General features: G+C 37.1%; 1 protein-coding gene across 37 annotated transcripts in view; it reads right to left on the bottom strand.

Moving 5' to 3' along the window:
• The window catches only part of RIMS2 (regulating synaptic membrane exocytosis 2), a 387,973-nt gene that overhangs the window by 76,908 nt on the left and 292,631 nt on the right, over positions 1 to 18,434 (bottom strand). For 9 of the 37 annotated variants that reach the window (XM_054385548.1, XM_054385553.1, XM_054385543.1 and 6 more), the window contains one exon: positions 8,736 to 8,768. The exons of 23 other annotated variants lie outside the window; for them this stretch is intronic. In XM_054385548.1, coding sequence (XP_054241523.1) covers positions 8,736 to 8,768 — 33 coding nt within the window. Of the gene's footprint in view, positions 1 to 8,735; positions 8,778 to 17,040; positions 17,131 to 18,434 lie in introns of all 37 variants that reach the window. 5 more of the 37 variants (XM_054385542.1, XM_054385541.1, XM_054385547.1 and 2 more) reach the window with 3 other exon arrangements.

Here is an 18,434-nt window from a genome sequence, read left to right as displayed (position 1 = left end):
CTGCCACCCCATCCTGTGTGGGTTCAAGGCTGTTCTGCTCCTAGTGGAATTGTTAGGCAAATCAATGGGAAACAGATATGGCAAGTTGTTGGGTTACAGTTTTAGAAATCAGTGGATACTAAAGAGGGTCTTTTAATTTCTCCTATTCCCTGACCTTTCCTGCTCCATAAACACCGTTTACAAACCAGGACTTTTGCATTCTGCTGCAAGCAGCCTGGCCTATATTATCTATATGGGTGCGGATATTGCCGGGAAAACAGCGGAAAGAGCAAAAGAGCAAAAGAGTAGTGTGTGCTTTTCAAGCTTCCTGTTCTTGCAGTTTTATTTTTACATTACAATCCCCTATTTAAAAGCTACAAATACAACACTGTCCTTTACTGCCTCATTGCTTTCTAAAGTAGAAGGTAATTTGATAGCAATGCCACTGATTGAACATGATGCAAAACAGAAGGAAGAGTCTCTCAAGTACCCTAGGTTTTGAGCTCAGAGAGAACAATGGTATTTCCAAGTTATTTCATATGCAAATAGTATAGACAATAACTCCTTGCTAAAAATGCCTAGAAGTCCATCCATCCATATATCTGGATGGCTTTCAACCATGAGTCTATCAATAAAGACACTCTCAAAATAAGGAATATGAAACTTGTCTGACTTTCATTTGTTCTTGCTCCACACTTAACAAGGAAAAAGACTTCCAGATGGATTTATACAAAGGAATAATATAGCATTAACAAGCATAAAATTCAATTATATTATGGACTTTTAAAAGTGTGATTGAGGGGCTGTGGCATTGATTATAAATCTCTACAGTAAATCTTTTAGATTTTTATAAGAAAGGTCAGCACAGTGGATTCTACTTTCTAAACTAAGGTTTCAGTTCTGTTGTGAAGACCTATTTGAATTAGTATGAGAAATAACAGAAGATGGTGTTGAGAAAGATCTCACTTCAGTTCAGCAGAACTAAGTGGTATCAGCTGAACAACTCTCCAATAAACAAATAAAACAACACTAATTTCTCAACAAAGATCTTCACAGTAGCTATGGATCTCTTCAAAGAGCTCAGAACAGGTTCAGGATCTTGATAAGAAGTAGTAAGCTTTGGGTTCCTCCAGTTATTGGGTGCCCAAATCAAAAGAGCTCTAGAGTCTACATGTCTTTAAAATGCTGGAAACCAGTAAATCAATCTGAATAATAGAAAATGACAATAGCCACCATAGTCCTTCCTAAAAATCTCTCTCAATTTCTATTTCCATGGCTTCTTCAGGATCATCACATTAGTTAATATTTTTCTACATCACTCCAATTAACCTTGGTTCACCAAGCGGAAAGCAAATACTGCATCTTGTGATGTAATTATCTCAATTTAAGAACTAAAGGCTTTCAGAATTAAACTATTTGGATTAAAGAAACAACAACAACAAAAAAAAAAAAAGAAAAAGAAAAAGGAAATGTTTTCATGAAGGAGACATTTCTGTATATTAGAGAAAAATAACTCTATGTTTAATCTGAATACAGATATATTGAAACATACTGAGGAAATACAGAGATGAGCTCTAGGGATAGAGAAACTGAAATGCTGAAAGCTCCTCTCTCAAAAACCTTCTTCCACCATCACAGCTGACATTGCTCTCATAAAATAGTTCAGCCAGACACATTTCCCTGCTTGTGTAATGGTCTGTTCTTACCAATATATCTAGTAGGTATCTAGCAACCTGACAAGGGTTTAGAAGATCAAATGAACAGTACAGAATTCTAAGAGAGAGGCTCATAGAAGATCAGACTCAACAAGAACTAAAATTGACCTAAAACGGTCTTGAGTGTTTATATTTTTTTTTGGAAATGCCTTAACAGAATGAGCTTTGTTGTTCTGATGGATACAAGGCCAGAGCAACCTGGCAGGCTTCACCCACCATGCCTCAAGAAGTACCATGAGCAGGGAATGCCAAATCCCTTGAAAGAGAACACGACCACCTTCATACTTGTCCAAACAGAATAACAGCTCTGCAGTAGGACAGCAGTTATCTCCCTAGCCAGAGATCCTGATGGCAGCATTGAATGATTGCTGAAAACCTGCTGGATTCCCTGGGCCAAGAATAGGGAAGCTTGGCCCTGTAGCCTTAAGGTTAAAAATGGGAGGTGATGGGCTTTATAGTCTTCCTGCCCAGGGTTTCTTCCTTCTCTCACAACTGACTGCCCCAATCTTGGTTAGATTCTGGTTCTCTCTTGAACTGCCTCTCCTACAATGATTTTCAGCTCTGCAGGGCACAGTACAACATGTTGGTTCAGGACAGTACTTTCAGCTGAGGTCTAGAAGAAAGAGATTTGCATCAGCTCTGGCTGGGGGCCTAAAATAAACCCAGGTTTCCTTGTTTTGAAGCAAAGAAGTTGCAGGATTTGCATCTTATTACAAGAGAGACCTGGAACTCTTGTTTAGACATAAGAGAGGATAATGGCAGAATATGTTATGTGCTTCTATTTTTCATATTTGCAAATACTTCAAAGCAGCAATAAGGCTCACAACTGTGTTTATGTAGAGTGGACAAATTAGCTTCAGTACTGAAGGGCTTTATTGAAAACTGGTTCTGATTTTTCAAAGTAGTACAAATTATTAAGTAACATTTTATTTTAAAGCTCAAACATATATAAACATAGGACCCTAACTTTTGTTAAGTACTTGCAAAAATGGTAGCCAAATGTTCTACTAGACATTTTACTGAGATGCTATTTATGAGGAAATAGGAAAATCAATTTTATTAAAAAAAAAAAGTCCCTGAAACAATATTCTTATATCAAAACAAGCAAAGGAGAGAAGATTATCTCCTAAAAGTAAAATTGAAACCATATTTACTTTGAACATCAAAACTTGCCAGTTAAAGCTCTTGCACTCAAAGGAATACTGTATTCTATTTCCAGAGCCATTCAATAGGAATTTTACCTTTAAGAAATTAGCCCTAATTTTTGTCAATCTGGCTGTCTGTGGTGTGAAACATGTAACTGACTGCTACAGGTAGCAAAAGATGTGTGATAGAAATGCTTGCAGGATTTTGCTCCAGGGCTTCTATGTCTGATGTGTGGCAACTACGTAAAAACAAATCTTGTTGCAGCAAGCAAGGCCTTTCCAAGAAGTCTGTGATCCACTTCACAGTCTGAATGCAATGAATATGGCTCACAGTTACAAAAATGTCAGGGGGGGGGAAAAAAAAAGTTAAGGTATGTTTATATTCCTGTTTGAATGAAATAGAAGTTCCTGTCCTTAAAAGGGAAGGCTAGAATGAAGACAATTCCAATTAGCCAGCTCCCTCGTGGGGGAGCATGCCTTTGCATTCCTGTTTTCTATTTGGCTATTGCTTGATGATTTTGTTGGGGTTTTTGTCTTCTTGGCTTCAAGCTTGACACACTAAACAAAGACTGTAAACCCAGGGGACATTTCTCACCAGTTAAACCAATTTTTATCACAATGCTTGAACCACGTTAACAATGGTACTATGGATTATTTGCAGAGTACATGGCACTGCTCAGCAAAAGGATTGAATAAAATGGTGTGGTGAGCTAAGCTAGAAAGTTAAAGAGGCTCTAGAATCATGAGTTCATAAAATGACAGGGTCAGCTCAGGTCTTCATCACAAGGGATAGATCAATGCAGTTGGTAAAGGTCTTTTGAAGCAAGCTGGGGAGATGCATTTTGCATGTTTATTAAAGTAGTAATTTGGGTATGACCACTTTTTTTTTTCCCCCTAATGGTATGTAGATTCCTTTCCAAAGTGATGTTTGTACTTAACTCTGTGATGTTTGCCTTTGCTGCCTCATACATAGGTGTACATATATTTTAATGGTCTTTGAAAAATACTGAGTGCACACATGGAAAAAAAATGAAAAAAAAGAAAGAAGCAATAAGACAAATATTAGCTAAAACATCCTGGTTTGCCTCTCCACAGAATTCTGGCACACATCCCCTGTATCTGTACACAGTAGCAAGAGAAAAAAGATACTATCTGAGAGGCAGTGAAGCCTCAGAGTCTGTACTCATACAAATCCATTCTGATCAGCCATGCTATGAGGTCTGCATTGCTTCATGAAAGCCTGAGCACAGTATTGTTAAGCTGTCCAACACCCTGCTTGCCAAGTGTGCAAGCTCCTCAGACATCCCACTGTTGGTACACTCCACAGCATAACCACAGAATAGTTCACATTCTGATGTAGCTGCTTCAAAACAGACACTATGCTTCTGTTTCCAGAAAAGCAAACAGCTATTAATAGAGATTCTTCAGGCATCTTAAGAATGCAACACATCCTCACTAGCATCTGAACCACCAGAAATATGGGCAAATATTTAACCGGGGAACATACAAAACAGCAGTGGTGCATGCACCTGCATGCAAGAATCAGGAGAATTCACCTAGCAAACCTTGACTGATCAAAAGCATGTATGTAATGCTGCACAATGATGCTCTCATTTTTAATCATGCAATCTGATATTTTTACTATTTTTTCCTTCAGCAGATTACATGGCTTAGTACAGATGGCTATTTTGAGGGGTTGGATTTTGAGACCTTTTGTTTCTGGGTTTAATTCTAACCAGAATTCAAAATAAGGACAAAGAGCCTGCCAGTCATCCAACATGACAGATCTATTAGCACGCTAAGGACCTTTAGACTGAACTTGGACTTTAGCTATCTCTTTGGGGTTTTGTTGACCAAATACAGATTTAGACTCTTTAAATGTCTCAGTCACGGTCTAAGCACTCAGATTTTAAACACATCTATCAAATTACCACAGAACCCTTAAGAAATGCACAATTATTTGTGCTAAAATATTACAAATTCCATCCAGAAATTTCTCTTCAATGTAAGGAAGATGGAAACAAAGCAAAGCACCATTCTGGTCCTTAAAGGAAAGAGTGTCACTGAATACTGACTACAAAAGTAACTCAAAAATAGAGGTGTGTCATGCTCTGTTCATAAAGGGTAAGTATATCACAGTATATCTTGGAAGGCTTGACAAACCTCTCATGATTCTGCAAGACAAGAACAAATCCAAATAACTATGCTCCTTGTCTTTCACTGCCTTTGCTTTCTCCAATAGTTTATTTGCCAGACCCTTCTGGCAAAGGCAGAATTTGGTCCTCCACTGTCTGCAGCTCCAACCTCTTCCAGTTTGGTCGCCTATCATTAACAGTTTCTTAGCTGTAGAGGCTTCACCTCCAGCAATCATGTTATTACAATGAAACACCATTTTCCATGAAAATTATAAACATAGGGGGAAAAAAAACATTTAACAAAGTCCTTGTGTATTTGAATTTAATTCTCAATGTTGGGAAAAACTCTAATCTAGCTTTTGTGTGCTTTTAACATGAGTTTTGCTCCAGATGTTGCAGAACTGAAATCTCTATTCCCCTGCCTTTCACAGCTCTTTAGAAATGGAGCTGTGCTTACTAATCTGTCTTCTAACTTCCATCCACCTCCTTAGAAAGCAGCAATGGACTGGGCATCACTCCTCCATCCCTTCTCTTCCTGGAATCAGCCTACAAGTAATTAGCCAGCACTGCTTCTGCTACATGCCCACTGACTGCCTTTATGGATCAGCCTTTCCATAGTTCTGCTGCTGAATTGTGGTGTCAGTTCACAGCTAGACCTAGATTAATTTTGCAAGGCTGGAGAATATTTTCTGTATCTCAGTGTTTGAAGACCAGAGTAAGGATTACTTGCAATAGCAAGAAAATTTTGGCGTAGCAGTAACTGGTTGGTCTGAACCATCTTACTGATGAGGAAAAGATGTCTGCTTTATATCTAAGTTTCTTTGGCAGACAGGAGCTTACTGCTATTGCTCGTACTAAATATTTAAGGAGGTGAACAGGCAGAGTTCACCTTAGAGTTTTCACAATGGTTAAACCCTATGAAGCAATATTAATATCCCAAAGATGATTTTAAGAAAAAAAAAAAAAGTGAAAACTGTGCATCACAAAGCTCCTCCTTCACCAATAGAAAACAAAGTTCAGTCATTAAGAACACTATCAAGATGTATTGCTCTCAGATAATAAAATTTATATTAAAATATTATTGCTTGCTAGTTTTCTGAATTTGCTTTTGTGCTTGAAATAGTAATGACATTTTAATTTTAATTTTTTTTAAATTGAAAAGTCCTATGAGAGTGTCTGCAAAGGTTCTGCTGTCATAAGCTGTGAAGACATTCACAGAGGAGTTTTCAGTTAAATCAATAGATATGGTTTTCTGGGAATAGAATGGCAATATTTTTCTTTCAATAAAATATTCACATATTCAGATCTTTAGCTTTCAAACCTCTTGGTCTAATAACACCTAAAGTTAGCAGCTAATCCTTTCATTCAGATGAGTATATGAGTATATTTAAAGTCAAATGACTTTAAAAAGAATTTCCTAATTAAAACTTTTTAAAGCAAATCCTAAAACAATTGGAACACATCTCCCTCTAAAGGCACACCTTTGAAACACCACCCTTGTCTGTGTGCACAGCTGCTCAAAGTAAGGTAAAACATTTGAAAATATGAGGTAAAACATTTGCAAATATGTTACTATGGGGCAATGACTTTAGACTAGAGCAGGGTAGATTTAGACTAGACATTAGGAAGTTCTTTGATATGAGGGTGGGGAGACACTGGCACAGGTTGTCCAGAGAAGTTGTGGATGCCTCAGCCCTAAGACCAAGCTGGGTGAGGCTTTGAGCAACCTGGTCTAGTGTGAGGTGTCCCTGCCCAGGGCAGGGAGATTGGAACTAGATGATCTCTAATGTTCCTTCCAACTCAAACCATTCTATGATTCAATGCATGAAATAAACTAATTGCTCCTGAGGTGAAGGGCAGTAATAATAATTTTTGCAACTACACTGCTGATGGTGCTGTTCCATTTCTGTTGTAGCCAGTTGAATTTATCAGTGCCCAATACATTTACTTACCACTGTTGGTGTGCTAAACGGCATTTTACAAAAGTGCATCTGAACTGAAAAGCCAAAAAAAAATTAATAATACACAGGTTTTGCCTTCTCAAGTATGTCCAAGAAACATAGGTGATGAGAATATGTGTTTTTCTGAGATACTAGATAAAATTTTAAGGTTTGATTTCTTCCAGCTCCAAGAATCTGATGGGCTGATTCAATATTTCAATTCAGTCAACAACTTCAGAGGAAAGTTTTGGGATGAAAAGGTCCTCATCTTTCCTTTTCTTTTGTTATAAACAGACAGGGAATGGGTCACTCAGCCCTATAATTTAATTTTTGTAATGGAGGAGATTCAGGATCACTGCACAGGAACTGGGAATGAATAGAAAGCACAAGTGTGCAAGCTCAGTCTCTCTATAGCACATTTTATTCATTTCTAATAGGGGTAATTTACAGCAAATGAAATTCAGTTCTCACTGCCAGTCATGTTCTCTATCAATACTCAGCTTTTCTCTCCTGTAATTTAAGTGATTTCTATCTTGAGATTTGTTTAAAATGAAATCCACAGCAAGTAACATCTCTAAGATTCTTCCAAGATAATCTCTGATTAGGAGAAGAATAGTACTAAAGGCAAAAAATGAGTTCTGGAGGAGCAAGTCACAGCAGAGAAAAGACAAAAATCTTTAACTAAATACCACCTAAGTTTAATGGACCAGTTAATGCAATCAAAAACTGCTTCTGATTTTAAAAACTACCCAGCATCCAAGTAGCTTCTCTAATTTGCTGGGATAATACCAGAGGCAGAGGAAATAAATTAAAGCTCTGACACAATAACTACAACATTTAAATTTTAGAGGTGAATTTAATTAACTCATGTGGGAGAATTCGTTGTTCTGCCATACCACAACCGAACAAGCAAGGAAGTGTGAACAGCTACTGCATTTTAAGAGCTAGGATGCCTTGCTGGACATTAGTTCTCTGCCAGTAATATAAAATACATGGAAAATTCAACAAAATGGCAGAAGAAAATTTGATGTGAAAGATGAAACCACACCTAATATTAAAGAAAACTCATGAACAGCACCACTATGTTAGAGCTCCTTCACTTTTTTTGACTTCTCAATCTTTCTTGTTTTCATGACCTTATGTTTTACACTCTCTGGCATGAGGGAATAGCTTTTGATCACTAACAACTCTATTTCTAGTCAAAACAGGTTTGATTCAGTTAAGCTAAGTTTGAAATTCCAGGGCATGAGATTTAACTTAAATTATTCAGCTCTCAAATAATACCCTTCTCAGGGTGAAAAATAACTAGATGGATCAGTTTGATGGATCAGTTTTCTTTTTTTTTTTTTTTGGTAGCAGTTTTTCAAATGCAAAGACAAAAGAAATTCTAGATTGTTTTCAGGTGCTAGTTGGAATCCTAAAGGCTAAGTACATTTAAAGGAGATGGGAAATAAAGGACTGATAAGAGAGAAATCTGATCAGTTCAAAGGCTCAAGGTATAGCACACACCAGGAATTAGATTTTGACACTTTTTTTTTTTTTTTTTTTGGTAGAGTATATAGTTTCTGGGTAATAAACATTACATTAGCTTCAGAAATTCTTATGGTGTCAGTAGGGGGTTGGACTGGATGACCTTTGGAGGTCCCTTCCAACCCAGACCATTCTATGATTCTATGAATATTTAAATATATTGAGGGGGGGGAGAGAGTGAAAAGTATGTGAGGTGAGCTGTAATAAAATCTACAGGGAAAGTAAAATGCAAAAAAAAGAAAAACCCAAAACCAAACCAAAGCACAGAGAAAAGCAGTAGAAGAGACAGACCTGAGTTTCTTCTCCTTGAAGATTCCGCTTCTTCTGTGATCACATCGTGTAATGTACAGACATAGACAAAGGAGATGGGCGTGAGAGGATGTATTCAGAAGGTTAAAACTGACACTGAGGGAAAGGGCCAAAAATTGTTTTAGAGAGAAGTCTTCAGAGCACAGTTAATAAATGGGGAAAGAAGTAACACAGACACCAGAAGGGAAGAAAGCTGAAGAAGAAGTGGTTAAAAAAACTACTGTTATTGAAAAGGAATAGTAAAGATAGGATTAGTAGAGGAGCTGAGGAAATAACAGAAGTTATCACTGACAGCAAAGTCAATCCAGGCAATGAAGCTGAAGAAAAAGCTGGATAGCAAAAGATATGTTAACTAGCATAAAAACTTTGTTCATGACTGTTCAGCTTTTTTTGGAATGTTACCTACTTGAACACAAGTATTATTTTTCTCTTTCAAGTATTGAATATTCAGTTGAATGTCACCAATGAGAAGTCTATTATTAGATTTTTTCCCAGTTACTAAATTGTTGTCATTTATGCTGAACCAAGCTTCACATATGCAAAATGGAAAACAGATTTATTTCTTTTAATGTTTTTTTTTTTCCAAAAGGATATAGGAGTTCAACAATTTCAGAATCCACATAACACACTCTGGAAAGGACTGCATTCTTATAACACTCTGCCGAAGGTGGATTATCAAGATCAAAATACAGAAGGTGAGAAAAGAGAATACACAGCTAGTAACTCCCATGGTCAATTCAGCAGATAGGTTTTCAGAAGGAAATGTTTCTCTCATCTCCCAGAAGTCTAAGTGGCTGCAAATGCATGCAAGTGAAATGCCAAAGCGACTCTTTGGTTACTTACTTTCTTACTTCACATTCAAAACCACACTGCCACTTCAGACATGGAGAACATCTGAGGGACAGTGTCACTCTCTGTACTGAAAGTCTACTTGCAGCAAAAGAATGGGAGGAATTCATCTTGAAAAGCAATGACAGTGACAAAGAATTGTGAAGCTACCATCAGCAGCAGGACAAACACATTCTTCCAAAAGTCAGTACCACTCTTCTTTTAACAATAAATATCTAAGGCCTGATCTAAGTTCAACCTACAGTTTGTTAATGAGGCATAAAGCACTGCTCATAACTAGTTAACACTGCAGATGTTAGATTAATAACCTAGAGGTTCAGTTCATACACCACAAAAACGTGCTAGAGTTTTATCCATGCTTTACAGTCAGTATCGAGATATGATTGAAAGAGGCAAAATTAGAACAAGCAACATAAGTCAATAAAATTAAATGAAAGACAACACTAGATTTCATCTGATAACCACTGGGATCTGCACTTAAACAATTTTATTCTCTAGCTGGCAGGTTATCGTTTTCATCTACTATCAAAATGTCAAGACTGGACCAAATCTGTGCTGCAAACACAAGCAGTTTTTAAGGTGTATTTAGAATATATTTTTAGGCAATTACTTTTGCTTACGGAATTAACATGGGCTATGTATCACTATGTCATATGCAAGCATAGGAGCTGGAATTCTTAACAAAGGATTCTATGCATTCACATGGTAAAAAAGAAAATGAAAATTTAAAAAGGAATGAGACATAAATATTTTTTTGTCTGGGTGAGTACAATGAATCCGTGGGGGGAAGTACAAATAATCAAACAGAAAGATGCACTCCTCCCTCCTGTATTACAGCTTGCATTAATATAGTGCAGCTATAAATGCACAATAAAGTGTTAAATAAATCATTATTACCACCACTACAACCCAGCTAAAACACTTAATCTTTTCTGCAAATGCTTTCTATGGCAGATCTCTAGCCCTGAAGCAAGCACTCCTACGACGTCAAAAGCACTTATTAGAAAGTATCTATCATGACTCCCTTATACTTCATTTATTATTCTTAATATCCATAACAATGCATAGCATTGAGACACAAACTTCATTGGGAGAAATCCTTGAATCACATCATTCCCAAATTCAGAGTATGCTGGGTGTGGTAATGCAAGGCATTCGAGTAGTGCCAGTGGGGCTCAGCATGGACACTGAACACCAAGGAAGCTCCCTTTGAAGATTTCAGATCCAAATGACCAGTATTTGGCTACATATTAGTCACAAGGACCAATAATATTTTTAAACTGAATTTTTACATGTCCTCATGCAAAGTATTTGTTATTAAAAAAAAAAAAAAAATTATGTACACACCAAATTGGGAAATAAAAATTGTTTTTAATTACCTTTTTTTCAGTTTGAAGTTTTTAATGATCAAATGTACCAGAAGAATAATATTAATAGAAGCCAGAGAGGAAAAGAAAAGATAACAGCTATCTTCTGACTCTTCAGCTGATATCTCATCTCTTGAGATAAATGGCTTGTAATATTTTTATATTAATTGATGCAAATATGAACAAAATAGTAGAGGTTGTGCCATAGTAATGTAACAACTTCTTTTAATTAATGATGTTAAGAAGGAAGTATTAATAGATTAATTAACTTAGAGACAATAGCACTTATGTGCTCCTGATTAAGAAACCATGCTATAAATCCCAAGCAACAGCTCAAAAATTCTCTGACTCTGTAGCTTGTAATCAATTAAAAGTGATCTTTATTAACGGAAATACCTTAAAATCTGAGAATAGAATAATGGAATGGAATTCTACTACATTTACATATTGACAATAGGTAGCCTTCATTTGCATACTTAGTGCTTGGATGCAGAACTAGCATGTAGTTGGCTCGATTGTTCATTGTCTTATACACAATTAAGCCTCTGTGAATAAACTTACCAGGTAAATGAAAAGCAGGTGCTGTACTGCAAGTTTGAAGAAAACAAGTACCATCTATTTTATCCTGCTGTAATACAGAATTTTCATTGTAAGGAATGTCATTGATCAAAGAGAGTCTTTTACAAACTCGGTGTTCAAAAAGCCAGGCACATCTGAAATTCTAAAAGCAGCAGCCCAGCACAAAGAGATGTAAGTTGAGTACTCTATTTTCCCCTCAAGGCTTTTCTTAGTTTCAGTTTTCTCCTTCTTTCAGTGCATACGTGGTCTCAGAAATTTCTGTGACTTCTGGCTTTGGAAAGCCATGTTTCTGGGCACTTCACAAAATAAAATATGTAACAGCTCAATCAAGGAGATGTAATCTTAAAATACGGAGGAGACTTGCAGACAGAATGTTCCATGCAGTCTGTACGTTCCATAAATATATGCCATTAGTCTGGATGTGATTAGAACTGAATGACATAATGCAGCTAGCTCCCAGGGAAGGGTCCCTGGCACCACTCAGACTCTGCAGTGCTAAGCATACGGATGGAAGAGTCAGTAGCTGAATAGCTAAGAGCAGAAATATTTGTTAAAACAAGACTTAGAGCAAAAGGCTCTTTGACTACATTCAGGTGTGAATAAAATCAATTTCCCTAATCTTCCACTTATCCTTCCTATAGAGAGAGAGCTTGTTCCACATGTCTGGTTTTAATTTTTCTTTTTTTTTTTTTCATGAGGCAATCTCCTACTAGTTAAAGGTGAGTTCTTTATCTCAAAGTGTCAACCCATGCACACAAAATCACAACAGTATACAGCACAGATGCTGACATCTTTTCTCAAATATATAAGCAGACAGCTAACAAGGATAAAGAAAATACAGGGGAGACAAAAGTATTTAGGTTTGGAATTGCATAATATATGCTATATACAATATATGCTCTATAAAATAGATGCTAGGTAAAGACAGTAAGATGGAAAAGCTGGGTTAAACCCACCCAAAAATAAAGATAGTAGAGCGGAGGATAGAAAATGATATACAAGAAGAAATCTTAAATACTCTTGTAATAACTTTATAAAACAAACAAAAACATGGAGACTGTATTACTTTTCCATAAGTCCCAAGAGAAATTCAGAGAGAGACCTTTTAAGTTTTTTTTTTTCCTCTGAATAAGTTTGCCTTATAATTTTACAAGAAAAATCTAAAATAGTAGCAGTTCCAACTATTAATGCAGTACAATTATACATTGGATTCAAAATATCATAAATCCTGAAGATAAAATAAATCTTATTAATAACTTAGGTAATCAAACATCAATACTGCTTCAGAAAAGATACTTACAAGACAGTGACAAATACACTGCCAATAAACCAGACCTCTCCATATTCTAAATTCTATTCCCATCCTAGTGATGTCACAAAGTTTCACCACTTACAGAACCAGATTGTCCAGTAGATGAGACATAGTTAAGACTTCAGGACTGGTTTCCAAAACACAAAATGCAATAAGAACATACATACATATGTTTGCTAGACATCTTCAGGCCACCTCAGCATTTGTGATCCATCCTAAATTACAATTATACCCTGAACTAATGATCTTTGGCTAGGACACTGAAGTGCAATATCTGACTGCATCTGTGTCCTGCTCACACTGGGACTGCAGCTCCCATTCACAGACTCTCATTTTCTCTCTCGAATCCAGTCCTTTGTAATTTAGTACAGGCTATGCATCCTCTCTTTCAAACTGGTACAAGAAAAACATGAAAGTAAATTTTAAAATAAGCAAATATATGTATTTATTTATACCCAATGCTCATGATGTCATTTATATGAAGCATGAGTGTGCTCTCCTTTCACTCTCTCTGTGTCCAAGCACTACTTGGTCTTTTCCAGCCTCATTCATTCCCCATTTCTAACTGTATCTCCCTTCTTATATTTTCAATCTATTATACTTTAAATTTTGACCACAACCAACCATCACTTTGTTTTGAATTATTTTTGACTACTGTTTTACTGCTTCAACTGATTCCGTGGCAATAAACAAATTATATAATCATGAAAATTATTTCTGAAAGACTGTCTATATACAGTCAGGAATACTTCCACCCTGGAGAGAGACATCAATGTTCTATGGATAAAACAAGCCATGATTCCCTTCACATTGAAAGCCAACTTACATGGAACAACAATGTGCTCTTGTGGCCAAGAGAGCCAATGGGATCCTGGGATGTATCAAGAAAGGTGTGTCCAGCAGGGCTAGGGAAGTTCTTCTACCTCTCTACCCTGCCCTGGTGAGATCACACCTGCAATACTGTGTCCAGATTTGGGCTCCCCAGTTCAAGAGAGACAGAGACCTGCTGGAGAGAATCCAATGGAGAGCCACCAGGATGATCAGGGGACTTCAGCACCTCCCCTGTGAAGAGAAACTGAGAGCCCTGGGGCTGTTTAGTCTGGAGAAGAGAAGACTGAGAGGGGATCTGATCAATGTCTATCAATAGCTGAGGGGTGGGTGTCAAGTGGAGGGGGCCAAGCTCTTTTTGGTGGGACACAGTGATAGGACAAGGAACAATGGGTTCAAACTTGAACATAGAAGATTTCACCTCAACGTGAGGAGAAACTTCTTTACAGTGAGGGTGACAGAGCCCTGGAGCAGGCTGCCCAGGGGGTTGTGGAGTCTCCTTCTCTGGAGACTTTCTAAACCCACCTGGATGCATTCCTGTGCAGACTACTATAGGTGATCCTGCTCTGGCAGGAGAGGTGGACCTGATGATCTCTGGAGGTCCCTTCCAACCTCTGATATACTGTGATACAGATTTATATATATATAAAGCCAACTTATATGTATATAAAGACTTGTCATTTGTAAGCACACATTACCTTTGTATTTTCTCGTGTGTTCAATCAATCGTTGGTATGACTCCCACAAAACTTTAGTAGTGTATTAAAGAAATACAGCTTTCCGCCCCAGATAATTACAGGGACACTTCATCTGTCCTTCATTCCATGCCAAGAAGTATAAATCCATGGCAACTATTCTGTCTGCTTTTGGTCAGTTGTATTAAAACAGGTTGAAAAGCTTGAAACGTGAGGTTTGGCTACTTTATATAATGACTTTAAATTTTCCTCCAACAAATTTGTTACTCTCATTTCTAGTAATACACATTTCTTGGATATTAATGCTTTGCATGTTACAGTATTACAGTATTTTTCTGTAACTTGGAGTTATTTTTAGTTATTTTTATTACACTGCTGCCTCCTCCATCCCTACCACTGTAGCACATAGGGCTCCTTGACAAAGAGAGAGAATCTGTTTGGAAAAGCATCCCAGGAATATGGTTATGCACTATTTGGTGCCCTTTGTAGAGCATTCAGAACCACCTCAGATGTTTCTGCCTCATGCATCATTGTCTGATGTGAACACACCATGAAAGTCATTGCTGATAACGTAAACCAGAGCAGAGTTTATGCTCTTATTGGGCATCAGCCCTCACAGAAACACCTAGGATTGCTGACTGCAGAGCATAACTTTTACTCAAGACTTTGACATTTGCAGCTGTGGCCTTACAAACCAGTTCTAGGTATTTCCTGCAGCACTAGAGATCAGTGGTACAGTTCCAGAGCAAAAAATAAGACATTGTTTTAATATACAACACACTTCCAAACTGACAACTTGTCTCATTCCCATATGTGTTTGATTTCAGTTCTGCTACCTGTTTGAGTTTTTTTTTTCTTCCAAGGTTTCATTCACCTTCCAAAATCTACAATGCCCCAAGAGCAGAAATCTAACATAATAGGACTCCCATTCCTAAAAAATGGGGAAGTTGGCTCTAAACAATTATTGCTAATAACCATGAATGTGCCATCTGCCTAGACCACAGTTCTTAGCCCGACCTCAGCTGGGAGACAGAGACAATAATCCTTATCTAGCCAATATGTAAGCTAGGCATCTGCAGAATTCATGTTAGAAAAGCAGCAGCAAAGATCTGCAGCCACTGTCTTTTGAATCTGTCATGTAATAGTTATAACACTTAGCTGGAAAAGAAGATGCATTGCATTCTCTTTACAACTCTTATAAGCAGTACTTGTTTTAGCCTACAGTTTCCTCTGATGCATTAAAAAGCCAGGGAGCAGGAAATGCAACTGCAGGTCTGGCCTTTTACAGCTAGGCTGCCTAATTCCTAGGTTACAAAGTCATAGAATCATAGAACTGTTAGGGTTGGAAGGGACCTCAAGGATCATCCAGTTCCAACCCCCCTGCCATGGGCAGGGACACCTCACACTACATCAGGTTGCTCAGAGCTCCTCTTCTTCAGTTCTGACTCGCACACTTTCAGCTGTACAATAGCTGAGCTTCAACAAAGGAGCTGGAAATGACCAGCATGTAGATGAGCCTAAAACTAAGATTACAGCATTAATATAAGAGGTGGCTCAATTGGCCAATCTTTAACCTGCATGATGTGGAAAAGTGTTGTTATTACAGGAAGTGAACTAATGTACCCAAAAGAGAGAGACTTGTAGTCCAAAACTCAAGTATTCTCCAAACTGAAAAATTCCCATTCACTTGAATAGATGTGGAGCAGCCTTTAAACATAGGATGAGAGCTGAAGTTCAAATATGAGGTGTTTTTTTCTTGTTTCCCCCCTTTTTCTTATACTCCCTCCTTTCTCTTTTCATTTCCTTATTTTCTTTTGCTTTTTTCTTCTCTACTCCTTACAGAATGTTTATCACCACATTATTACAGTTTCTTTTCCAATTGCGTAACTTGATTAGAACATTTTATTGGCTCATTCAGAGAGAATAATACTATTATCAATGTAATTATTACCATCATGATTATTACTAGGCTTACTTTTTATTGCTATGCGTTTGTAGGAAGGAAGATAAGAGTCAAAAGAGGTACTTTTTGTTTGGGGTGGAAGAAAGTTCATGACAGTTTGGAGTTTCAGAATAAATCCACTCATGTACAGGGCAGAAGAAAGAAGAATTGACTTAGATTTTAGAACTCCAGCCAATATGGAGATACAAAACGCAGCTTGTATTAAAAGAAAATTATATCAAAACATTATTTCTGCCATTTGTGATGGTGCAAGTAGGTTGCAAATTCAAGTCTTCAGAAGGTTTTCCTGTGGTCCATGCAGCAGATACCTTTGTTCAGTCAACTAAATAAGGATCAGCGTAACTAATACTTGGATTCTTGAGGCTTGCACACAGAGATAAATGATAACAAATTTGAAAACCAAAAAAAAAAAAAGCAAGCAAAGTCTAAGATTGTGCCAGACCACATTGTTTTACTGCATACACATTCTAACACAGTTGCTTCCAAAAGCAGATCTATTTCAGCTATTCTAAAAGAGAGCTATGTCATCTAAATGGTATCTACATACTAAAAACTTCACACCAAAGTGGGGAAAAAAATTAAAAGGTTTAAAAAAAACATAAAAAAGGTACAGGAAGCACACACGCATTCCAAAAGCATGAAATGTAGTTTTAGAGTCTCATGCTTTCATCTGGTTTTCCAAACCCTGACAAACCTGGCTCAGAATGGTGTTTCTTTTTCGGCAATGGTTTGTCATCAGTTATTGCACCATTCACCTTTTTCTGCTGGTCCTCCCATGTAACTTCTAGCACAAATCAAAAAACAAATCAGAAATGTCACAGAACTTACGTTTATAAGGCACCCAGTGTCACCTGGGACAACTTCATCTAAACAAATATACTGTCAGTAACATGGCAAAGATTCAGACTGTACTTTTGATTTAGAGGTCTTTAGTGGAGAGAACACGGAACAGAACACACTATATGAAAGTTAATACCTATGTGCTTAGTCAAATATTCTCCTTTAACAACTGGAAGCAGTCACAAAAATCTCTTATCATTCCTATGTTCCTTACCAAAAGCAAAGCATCTCTAAGCCTTGCAAAATTATTGAGAGCTAATTGTCTCAAAAATAGTTAACCCACTTGGGAGCAAGCCAGAAGTGCTTCTACAATAACATTGGAATTGACAAGCATGATGAAATAAATATCAAGTAAAAACAAAACAAAACAAAACTCTTTGAATAAATATTTTTGCCATGTGTCACCCTTAAAAACCCAAAGCAAACCCACCCCAAAACTTTCATAGAAGCAAGACAGGCTACTTTTCAATATTTGTAATAAAAGTGGCAGTATGAGCACTTAAACACTTTCAGAAAGGGTTCCACTGACCACCCTTCTACAGCTTTAGTTATTCTCCTGGCATGTCTGCATTAAATTCAAATGGCTGCTTAATTTTATCAGCAGTTAAGTACAACTCTTAGATTGAATATATGCAGATTGGAGGTACTCCAGCTCAGGTGAAAAGCTTCATTGGCTTCTAGAACATTACAAGAGTTTGGATAGTAACTGTTATTATTTCAGCTAAGAAATAAAAATAGATATATCCATTATATTTCCCCCCATGTTTAACCTTTTCTTTGCCATTCTCTAATTCCATTTCATTTCTCCATGCTCTACAAAGATAAGAAAATAAGTTGTTAAATAAGAGCTGTCTATTTGGGAAGAAACTCTGATGAACAGGCAAAATGCTAAATGTTAGGGCTGGCCATATTCCCTCTGGTTAGATAAATATGCATTTATAGTCTCTAAAATATATAGTGTTCCAAGGCAAAGAGCCACCCTTGTTGTTTCAACCAAAGCCAACTTTGTTCAATTTTTAAATATTTGGAAAGAAATACCATCTTCTAACTCATCATTCACCTCTACCATTCTCACTTCTCCTACAAATGAACTCATTCTGTTTTCTGTTCTCATAAACAGTTTTGAGTTATATATAAAGAAAGGTGTAAATTATTGAATATACTAAAAGACCTCATACAGATCACGATGCTCCTTGATTTGCTGTCTGATGCACCTTTGGAGCTAAAGGGATTTAAACAAGTGCACTG

Source organism: Indicator indicator, chromosome 12, assembly GCF_027791375.1.
Source record: "Indicator indicator isolate 239-I01 chromosome 12, UM_Iind_1.1, whole genome shotgun sequence".
In the NCBI taxonomy this organism is placed as follows: Eukaryota; Metazoa; Chordata; class Aves; order Piciformes; family Indicatoridae; genus Indicator; species Indicator indicator.
This window is presented reverse-complemented; position numbering and strand designations above follow the sequence as displayed.